This window comes from Drosophila navojoa, chromosome 4 (genome assembly GCF_054131105.1).
Source record: "Drosophila navojoa isolate 15081-1374.11 chromosome 4, UAZ_NAV_1.0, whole genome shotgun sequence".
Taxonomy (NCBI): Eukaryota; Metazoa; Arthropoda; class Insecta; order Diptera; family Drosophilidae; genus Drosophila; species Drosophila navojoa.
The window spans coordinates 24,609,811-24,620,701 of NC_142892.1; the positions used below are offsets into that span (position 1 = coordinate 24,609,811).

Below are 10,891 nucleotides of genomic sequence, written 5' to 3' on the forward strand. Positions count from 1 at the left end.
TTTACTTTTTGCTTCCATTTTTTTCTTTTAAATATATTTTTTAGTTATTTTTATTAATTAATTTGGTTTATTTCTTTTTATTTTTTTTAATTTTTTTTTTTAATTTTTTGGGTTTTAATTTATGGTTATTATTAGTTTCATGTGATTATTAATGTTATGATGTGATTTTAACATTATTTCTCTCACTACACCTCTTACTATATAGAACAGGCTTAAATTCCCAAACATTTTATAAGCAAATATGCAATAAATTCTAATGCTCAAACATTATTAAAGTCGTAAAAAAAGTATTGGGTCATTAATTTAAAGTCTTTGTGCTATTGTTTTCAAATTAAAATTTCTTTTGTATCATTTTTATAAATTTTTTTTAATAAAAGGATGAAGATGAAGATTGAAAACACATACCTTTCAAGTAACTTAACTTTCATTTGAAAACACGCATTGCATAGTTATAGGAGGGGTTTGAAATGTCGATGTCCATTGATCACCGCAAATGTCCGCCGAAAGCTATGCATTGTAAGCTCGTCCCATGAGCTGGTATTGTGCTGTCGGTCGATTTGGGACCTCAGCGAATGCGATTGCGACTGCTTTGAATCTTCTTGAGCTGCTTCTCCACCTCCTGCAGGTACTTCTCGGGCAGGCAGTTGTCGCGCATAGATGCAATTTTAGAGGTGATCACCTGCTTGATGTTGGCATCCCTTTGGCGCTCCTGCTCCATCCACTTCTGCATGCGCTCGTGCTCGATCTCCGTCAGGCGACGTCGCTCCTCTTGCCTGTCTGTCATCTGTTGCTTCAGATCTCTCCGATATGCCTGAGTGCGCTGCTCTCGCTCTTGGTCTAGCCTCTTCTGCTTCTCCTCCTCGTCCCGCATGCGTGTCAACAACTGGTTGAAGTCCTCCTCGGCGTGCGCAATCTCTTGGGCGAGGCGCTGCTTCATTTCCTGCGCCTGTTGGGCCCGACTCTGAAGCAAGTCGCGTTCGGCCTCGCGCTTGGCCATTGCCATCTCCTTCTCCCGCTGGCGATACTCGCGCTCCACTCGATTGCGTTCCCTAAGATACTTAAGCTCCTCGTTGGTCTGGCGTGATTCTTGGGCCTCCGTGGCGATTGTGAAGATGCTTTGTTGTCGTCTCTCGAACTGCTTCTTCATTGCCTTCTGCATCTCCTGCAGCTGGCGCTCCTTCTCCTGCTTCTCGCGCATGTAGGCAGCCACCCGCAGGTCCGCCAAGCGCTCCTGCTCCCTGAGCATGGTCTTGAAAACATTCGACATGTCACGTATCCGCTGTAGTTCTTCGCGGAAGCGCGCCTTGCGTAGCTGCACAAAGTTCCGCTGGCGCTCCTCCTCCTCACGCAACAGCTCGCTCGCCTTGCGCAGCTGCTTGGCTTCATCCGCTACCCGCTGGGCCTCCAGGAAGCGTTTGTTTTCGCGCTCGCTCAGCTGTTGACGAATTTCCTGTGCGTACTTTGCGCGCTTTTCGATTTCCAGGCGCTCTCGCTCATCTTCGGCACTGAGGGCCTCCTTCGCTCGCTCGTTTTCCATCTTGGCGAGGCGCTCGTCGTCTTCGCGTAGGGCCTTGGCCATAAGCTGCTTTTCTTGGATCTGGGCCTCTCTAACTGCCTTGCACTTGGCGTCGAGAATCATGCGGTTGATTTGCTTCACCTCTTCCTCCTGCTCCTGCTTGGCCAGAATGGCTCGACTGAGTACAGTATTCTGCTCCTCCAAGGCCTCGTCAACGCTACTCTCTCTCTCACTCTCGCCGACCACCGACACAGCCTTGCGAGCATCGTCGATCTGCTTGAAGCGCTGCTTGGTCTCTTTCACCAGCTGCAATTGCTTCCGATGCTCCGTCTCGGCCTGCTCAATTGCCTGCAGCTTGTCATGGAAGCTCACAAACTTGCATTTTTCCTTCAAACGATTCAGGTCGGCTGGCCGCAGCACGAGCTCCTTGGCGCCCTGATTACGCCTCCTCTCGCGCTCGTTGCGCTTCAGCTGTTTTTGGTCGAAGGCCGCAAACTGGTCATTTCCTCTCTGGAAGCAGCCCTGATGAGCGGCTTGCGATGTTAACGGTCTATATCCTCCAATGGGCGGACGGTATGCGGCGGTCTGGGCGCGAGCCCTCAACTCCTGGCACTTCTGCTTGAGCTGCGCCTCGGCGCTCACAAATCGCACATTACAGGCCGAAAGGCAGGGCATTGCTAGCAGATCTGCTGGAAGATAGACTCCTCTCAAAGCGACGCAGTCAGTTTCAATGTCGAGAAACGTGGTAAAAGTAACATAGCCTGCCTGCCCAGTTGCTATGCGTCTATTAGTTTGTTGTTTATTGTTTGTTGTTTGTTGTCATGCAGCAAGCGAGGGTCGCCTTGGAAGCGGGCTAACCGCCCCACTTGGCGCGAAACTGTTGGCGCCTTGCGTGGATATGGAAACCGCTTTGAGTAATGCGGTGAATGGAGCAGGAGTTGTGGATTGAAAAGGAATTGATTTTCTGCCGAGCCCAGACATTAGCCCGCCAGCTGACATCAGGCCAGAGGAGCGGTCAGGCCTGGAGAGTGTCCAGTGGTCAGCCATCCCGCCTGGAGGCTGTTGCGCTTGTTATCTGTTTTAGCCACTGACCAAACATTTCCTCAGACCCAACCTAGCTCCAGCATCCTTCGACATGAGCGTCAGTTATGCAACGAAGCATAAATTTCCAGCGTTTCGGTCATGTGAGTTATGCGCAATGCTCAAGGACAAAGCGTCTAGCATACACGCACACACACACACACACACACACACACACACACTACATACAGACTGTGTGTGAAAGAAGTCAGCAATTATGCGGCAAACAAAAGCAATAAGCCAACAAAATTCACACATTGTGGCCATTGGAATCGGAGACCAGTTGGGAGCACTGAATGGCGAGTCGGACTTGGCAACTGAACATTTGAGATATCAAAAGAGGATGTCCGAGAGCGAGGAGCCACCACTGGCTGGTCGGTCGGGCGGGGCGAGAAGGGCGTGCAGGGCGCTCAGCTATGCCCAGTTGGGCGTGTTGCAAGTCTAAGCTGGCAAAGTTTATGGCCACACATACAAATTAACTTGACCAGAGCAACAGACAGCCAAAGTGCCACGCCCACATTGTCAAACACATGCAGAGAGAAGGAGTGGGAGTGGTAGGGGAGGAAGGAAATTTAAAACCAAACCAAGTTCCATAGATTTGTGCTGACTTTAATAAAAAGTTGGCGGAACGAAAACTTTCACTATGTGCGCATCACGAATCGTTCGTCGAGTGTTTCACATATGCATTCAGGCGTTAAAGTCAACTTGAGCCGGCTCACCAGCCACATCCAGGCAGCATCAGTTCGCCCATGGCTCATTTACCGTCCTCCTAGGCAGTCGGCCCTTGGGGTGGACAGTGCTAGCCGCAAATGTAAATTGACATCTTCGAGTGCACGATTGAGTAAATGGGCAATTTTTTGTCTAGCCCTGGTCAAGGGTCCGTGCCAAGTGTAATAGCAGTCCAGTTGTTGGCTTAACAGCATGGCTACCCGGCAGAAAGAGAGAGACAGAGAGAGGGAGAAAGCTCATGCATGGCTGCTTTGCACATGGGATAGCTGATTATATGCAAAGTGCTATTGAGCGGTGTCTGGCTCAGCTTGAAGTTCTCATTATAGGGTCTCTAGCCTCATATCATCTCTAAGCTGCAAATATTTATGCCACTGGGTTAATTAAGGTTAAGTAGTACTCTTATCTTGTCAGCGTTGTTTTCTTATTGCGCTCGGTGGCAGGTGAAAAGCAAGGATAAGTCCTAGGAGGAGCAGCAGACAGCCAAGTTTGCAGCCAGACAATAGCTGGAGCTTAAGTCAAGTGCATGAGACGAAGCGCCCACTGCCCCGATACAGACGTCCACTGACTTTGACAGACTTAAGCACAAAACTTTGGATATTTCCACTTTCGAATCACCAGAGTCGAGTGCCGAGTGCCTGGATGCATTACCCATACGCCACTTAGACAAGCGTGACAGTACCCAACGGGCCTATTACCAAAGCAGCTCTTTAGGATCTGCAGTAGCTGTCAAATTCCTTTAGCCATATGATTCATTGGCGAGCCGCTAGAGGGAGTGTTTGTGCCGTTGCCAGACATGCGTGTGCCGACTTATTTGCATAAATTATGTCGGTATGGGTGGGTGGTATCACTGTCAGTTCTCGACTCGACTCGCAGGAGACGGGAGGTAGGTAGGAGTAGTGAAGTTGAATGGCGCCGGGCTACTTACTAACCCTCCGCTGCTATTTATATAAATTTCTCACTGACAGACATTCGATTTCCGGCTGCAGATTTTCGATGTTTCGTTCGCTTACATTTTCATAAACATGTGCAGGGATTTTGGTCCGTCCTGGCTGACAGCTTTGCATAACTTTGTGTGGAAATTATTGATCGTCGGCAGCTTTCAAGTTCGCCTGGCAGCAACAGCGACCCCGCCACGGCCCTCTCTCACCCTGCCTCCTTCTTGCGCAATTTCATGCAGTCTCCTGTCTTCGTCGGCTGCTCGCAGGACTAAGAGCACATCATTTTCACTGCTGCTCTGCTCGCACGCATATTTTTATTTATTACGAAACATATTTCGTAAGTAGCATTCCGGCTGCCACTTTCCACTTTCCACCCTCCAGCACCCACCGTCCGTCTGCTCCTCCACACATATTACTCATACGCACCATTGAACTTATGTCCTGGTCAATTTTTTATTGCAAGTGGCGCCTCTTTTGAGGGTTGCGTACATAAATTTCCACATATTTTCATTGTAAATTAATTTTTTTATGTGCAGCCTTCTTTCCGTTTCTCCCTCTTTTTTAGCCTTTTGATTCATTGCGGGCTATATGTTAAGGACCAAGCTGTTTTGTATGTGGCGCAAATCCCTTGATTAACTGACCCAAATGTCACACAGAACCTCAGCCTGATAATAGGTGCAATTTGGGAACTCATGTTTTTGATTAGTTCATTTGCTTGAGAGCAGCGTCCATTTTTCATCAATAAATCAAAATCAAAAGCAACGAGCTTTCTATTTGATATCAATTAAGTGGCATGTTTTGGCACATGTATATTGCGCATCATCAATAAAAATCGTCGTTAAACCACTCGCCCATCATCGACAGGAGTGCATGGCTGTGTGGGGCTCACATATTTTGCAATCCCTTCACAGTTATAATTTGCATTGCTTTGCCCTTTTCGGTTTGGGCATGCAAACAAATTTCATTGGAATAAAATTTTAATCATGCTGCAGTACGAAACTTGTTCTTGCTTTGTTTTATTTTTCGTTTTGCATTTGCCTGTCATGTGCCCGTACCCGTCCCCGTAAGCCCTCTGCTCCGATTGCGGTCGCGCCACAAAAAATATAATTTATATTTAATCCAGCACACAAACAAGTCATTAACCATATTTGGCCGACTGGGCCCCGGCCAGGGCACTGACATCTTCTGCATGTAAAAATGAAATTTATGAAGACTGCAGCAAAGAATTACGGTGTCCGCTCTGGCTCTACGGCTGGAGCTGGCTGTTGCTGCCAGGAATTCGAATACGCGGATTCCGCTTGGCTTATTTATGGTGATGTTGATAAGATGCTGGGTCAGGTTAGTCGACTGCCGCTGACCCACTCTGAGTCATCCCCACTCTCATCATCGGTGTTCAATTTGTCATTCGCTGCCCGATGTGAAATGGGCGATCTGCAATTGAACCTGGGACCCCCGCCTGATGAGCACAATTATAATTCTCGGCATTGCCCCACTGCTGAATCGAATTGAATCGAATGCGAATTCGCAGAAGTCGACTAGATTGATTGAAATTTATATTCATACGAGCTGACTGTATTATAAGAACCGCACGCGTACGTGCAACATTCCAGATGATACTTGCTGTTGGCGCCGTTTAGCGCTGCGACGGCGACGTCGATTGCGATTACGTGATGTTTTAATCAATTTTTGCTTACCACTTTCGCGAATCGTCCGTCCCGATGTCCATGTAAATAAATTGCTCTGCCAAGTGCCAAAATGACGGCAAAGGCGTTGGCGAAACTTTTCATTGAAATTCACAAATGTTTTCAATCGATTAAGCTGAGCGCGACAATGGGCCATTCCCAATCAAACTGCAGTGATTTTAATGTCTTGTTAAGTGCTTCTCATCGGGCATTGTCTAATGTTAGTCATATATCATTCAAAACAATGCACTTACAAGAATTGAGGCATCTAAGAGTCGGCTCTAGTATGCGGGTCTGAGTGACATGCTTAACCGAATATTAACAGACTGCTCGTAACATATGTAAACTCTGTATCTATTTTGGTATTGAAAAGCGAATCATTTACGGTGCATCTCATTCAAATAAAACAGAAAGGTTTTTGATATGAATACTTTCACTTTGCTCATTTTTGTGTAGAATCAAAGTCTATCAGAGACTTTACGGAATAACTTGAATTATTTCATTGTATGTTATAAAAAGTATCAAATATACTTAAGTATCTGACAAGTATTGGATTATGGAGTGTGCCTTGGTAGATCAGATCTTAAGATATAATTGTGTGCAATGAAAATCCATTGAATTTACTCTTCGCTGTGGGCTTTGAGCTGTTTTATTTTCAGACTTCGGCCACTTACTGCACAGCCTAACCATTAAAACTGAATATTGTCCGAGGTAACAACGTTAAGAGTGCTGCAGATTGCACTTTGCAAACTGTAAGCTTCAAACAACTGAGCGATGGAAGCAACGCAAAAGGCTTCCAAGGAGAGGGCCCGAAAAGCAAACACCGTTGCAGGCCGAGGGGAAGGGTATGAAGGTAAGGCGGGAAAGTGGAAAGGCGGATCTCTGCGGTAGCTGCTGACTGCTGGCTACTGAGGCTTCCACGCACTTGGCGCGCTGCTGTCCAGCCGTCAGGCTGTTGAGAAATAAATTACATACAAAATAACTGCAATACATGTAAATAAAAGTGGACACCCACTGGAGAGTCAGGCCAGGACCAGGCCAGGACTAACCCTCGGCCCAGGGACGCTGTGCACTCGTTGTTGTTGTTGTTGCTGAGAACGTCGACGTCAGCGTCTCATCAACTGGCAGTCGAGTAAAAAGTCAGCCCGGAGAGCATTCAGCCCATTGTCCTGCGTCCGGGGCTTTGCGTCGTGGGCGACATGTGCTGGTGTGTGTGTGCTGTCCAAAGGACTTTTATGCTTGCCACATGGCTGCTGTCCTGCACAGCGACATTTTGACGTCCCCGGCTCTCACGTTGGCTCGAGTGTGCCGAAGACCGAGGAGGAGCCAGACCGCCCGAGGCCAGAAGTATCACTTGTCAGATTAATTTACGTGTTTGTGCTCCCACCGCAGCACCAGCAAGGACTATGGACTATGTGTGTCCTGACAAAGAAATCAGCTGCTGCGGCGCCCCACATGCAAAAACTGGAGCTGAAGCATTTACCCGTCGTATTTACTTGGAGTAGCCCGTCTCCTCTGCCGCCACATCCGCCTCCTCCCCCCGTCCGCTTCCCTTCCGGGACTATGTAAATTTTTCGTCCTCTGTGGAGACCGACGGAAGCCCATTTAATGTGCTCAGAGTTAAATGGACAACGCGCTTGCACAACATGCTTTAATTTTGTATGACAACCTTTACCTAACCACACTAGCTGTCACTTTAACATCACGCCCGCCACGCCCCATCTACCTTCCGCCTATCCCACCTGCCTGCCCTTACTTGTTTAATCGGCACTTTCCATCTTTTAACTCAACAGTAGGCAAGCTACAGCTGCCAATTTCCCAATTTAATCATGCCAATCGATAAATCAAGTAGAGCTGGGATTTCAAAAAGTTGGACGCAGCAAAAGATTGTTTCAAACTTGAACTTGAACAGTTTAGAAAAGCTGTTGCTCAGTGGCCGGTAATATGAAAAACTTGCCAACTTTCGGGTTTATTATTTTGAATTAGAAAAGCACAGATGTATATTATGCATGACAGATTGTACTACGATAAATAAATCTTATTTGTTGTTCAAGCTATCTATCTATTGAGCAGTCATGTTATCAATAATAGTCTATATCATATTTGTATGAGAGCTGGACATTCACTTTCTATAAGCTGTGGATCGATCAACTAAGCCCGTTTTATATAATATACTCACTTATATCGCTTAGACTTTTGCTCCTTGAGTTAAAGTAGTAAAGATAATACTCATACTTAATAGTTCAATTCGACTGTTTCCTGATTGAACATATGACAAGACAAATTCACTAGAATAAGACGAAGCTGTGTGAGATATTCATGTGAGATCATATCTGCAAAACCGCGTACAGACACTAACCATAGTGGTACAGGTCTCTCCATATTCTACAAACCCATCTGGCGACCCTATTTATGTGTATATAAATATATGTGTCGTCGCCTGAGCTCAAGTTTTAATTTATGCAAATTGTCGATATTTGTTGTTGCTGATATTTTTACACGTGTGGTGGTCCTCGGTGCACGTCCGTCCGTCCTATTGTTTGGCTCAAAGTCAGTCTCCTGCCAGGCCACTTTAAGCGCCATATGCCAGGGGCATCGCACACACACACACAGCTTCAATGGCAGCGCTGCCACCGATAAGGATAATGGAAAATTTATTAGTTTAATTGAATTTCTAAGGCGGAAGTTTTACGTATATGTAATGATATCGCCGTCGTGCTTTGCCATGGCAGGACTGTCTGCTGTTTGCTATTGTTGTTGTGGTTGTTGTTGATGCTGTCGGTGGCTGCCTTGGTTTGTAACCATCCCGCCCAGCCTCTGCACTGTTGCGCTTTCTGTGTGTGCGGCTGCTGTTTTAGTTTGAGGTTTTGTGTGCCTCGATAATTTATTAATGAATGCATTTGCCTACTATTTACCCAGACTGAGACTGCCTTTGACTTTGTTTGGCCACCAACTGTCTACGAGACGGAGCCAGCTCCCATTCGCCACCAGGAGCAGGGCACACCACTTCCGGTAGAGGCGCTTCCACGAGAAACGGTGCTGATACTACCAGCTGTATGCTAGACACTCTTTAGTAGCTGTCGATTTTAAAGTCACATGGTTAATCAATCAACAGAAGCATGGCCAATAGCAATCTGCTCGCACAAAAGGCGCACGACAAACAAGCTGAACGCTGAGGAAAAATAAAGCAAAAGAGCCAAAAAAAAAGAGGATAGAAGGTGCAGGAAGGAGGAGAGAAAGAGTGTGCGAGAGAGCGAGAGAGCGTGAGGGCAGAGTCAGTAGTCAAAACACAACACTTAACAGCTGCCAAAGCCCTGACTGAGTGACCTGAAGCGAGTCCAGAGAGTCGCACGGGCGTTGAGTGGCCAGGAGTGGCCGAGGAGGGGGTGCGGCAGTGGCAACGGCAGCTAGAACAGCGACAAATGGTCAAGTGGAAACCCCTTTGGTATTGCCTGAAGTGGTCGAAAGTGGCGCCGGGGTGAAAAAGGCAAAAGCCAAATGATGAAAGTGCTGCTGCTGCTGCTGCTGCTGCTGCTGCTGCTGCTGCTGGCGCTGCCAATGCCAAAGTCCTTGCCGACGTGGAGCGCGCACATCAAAGGTGCAAAGCTGCGCTGCAGGGTTCTAGATTGGGCACTAGGCTAGGAATGGGGACAGTGCGGAGTGTAGAGGAGTGTGCTTGCTGTGTGTACTGCGGCAGGTCGTTGCGCGCCACTTTGCATAAATGACGGGTAGGAGCGAAAATAATAAACTAGGAATACGCACGAACTGCAACTGGAATCGATGGGTCGGGCTGGACAGCAGCAGCGCTGTCATCGCTCCGTTCGTGACCTTTGTGCCTTTTAATGTGGTTTGCCAGGCAGACACCCCTGCAATTTGCAATTAATCAGCAAGCAGCCAAACTGGAGAAACAGACAAATGGTAAGCCCGACTGTTCCCGCTGCTCCGCTGCTTCCTGCTGCTGTTGCATACTTGCAGGCGCGTAGCAGTCAATGCAAGCTATGCAGACACATACATAAATTAACTAGCGACCGTCTGGCCGAAAGGGTTAATTTGTAAAATAATTTAATAGTCGACACTGCAGCGCCACTTGGCCCTTGCCCAGCCACCCCCGCCACCTCCGCCACCTCGCCTCCTCCGCCTGGCCTCCTGCTCCCAGACTTGCCACCTGGCAACTGCAACCCTTAGAGCGAAAGTTTATTCAGCTTATAGCGAGGGCGATAATGCACTTTGCGTTCTCAAGTCTTTAATTTCATTGGGCAATCGAGTCAATATTTGAGGATGACTGCAGTGCAAATAGCCATTTCTAGCAGGGGCCAGTCCGAGGCGTGCAGAAGACTATCTTCTCGGCAAAATCCAAATGAATGCGTATTCGGCTTCGCATGAAAGGAGAGCAGAATATTTATTGCTTGAAAAAATAATAAATGACAATTTATGTAGTGGGACGAGACTCTTCTTCTTCTCATTCTGTTCTAGCTGTAGGTGTTTGTCTACGTGCCAGGCAGGCAAGCGGTTGCAAGACGCGAGCGGCTCCCCGGCGCAGAGCTCAGCTCATAGCACATGTGCTGCTCCAGCCTGAGCTCCAAGATGCCAGGTAATCGCGAACGGCGACTGTCGTCTCTCGACTCTCGACTCTCGACTCTCGACTGTCGAGTGCCAGGAGGCAAGCCGAGAAAATAAGTCATTAAATTGCGGATTACCCAATGCGTGGAAGTGAATTTTTGCATGGCATCTGCGAGATGCGTCGCGAGGCTTTAGACCTGTTGTTGGCCCTCGGATCCACTGGGTCGGATCTGGCAGGCCCGTCACAGGTTGGGGCTCAGTTTTGTGACTGACAGGCCGCAGGCCGGGAGGCGCGCGGCACCGCAATAGAGTGAGCTAGCAAGGCCCGGGATAGCGCAAACATGCTAAGCTCCTTTGCTGTCTGTATGTGTGCATTAGGCCTTTGA

General features: G+C 47.8%; 1 protein-coding gene across 1 annotated transcript; it reads right to left on the reverse strand.

Moving 5' to 3' along the window:
- Positions 1 to 397: 397 nt before the first annotated feature.
- LOC108652135 (cilia- and flagella-associated protein 45) lies at positions 398 to 5,036 on the reverse strand. Its single transcript, XM_089259730.1, has one exon. It carries the CDS (start codon positions 2,189 to 2,191, stop codon positions 566 to 568), a length of 1,626 nt encoding a protein of 541 aa, XP_089115856.1. The 5' UTR covers positions 2,192 to 5,036; the 3' UTR covers positions 398 to 565.
- Between the last annotated feature and the right edge of the window lie 5,855 nt (positions 5,037 to 10,891).

Bases quoted from the DNA above. Each gene is read 5' to 3' on its own strand.
- LOC108652135 (XM_089259730.1), bottom strand. From the start codon at position 2,191: ATGCCCTGCCTTTCGGCCTGTAATGTGCGATTTGTGAGCGCCGAGGCG.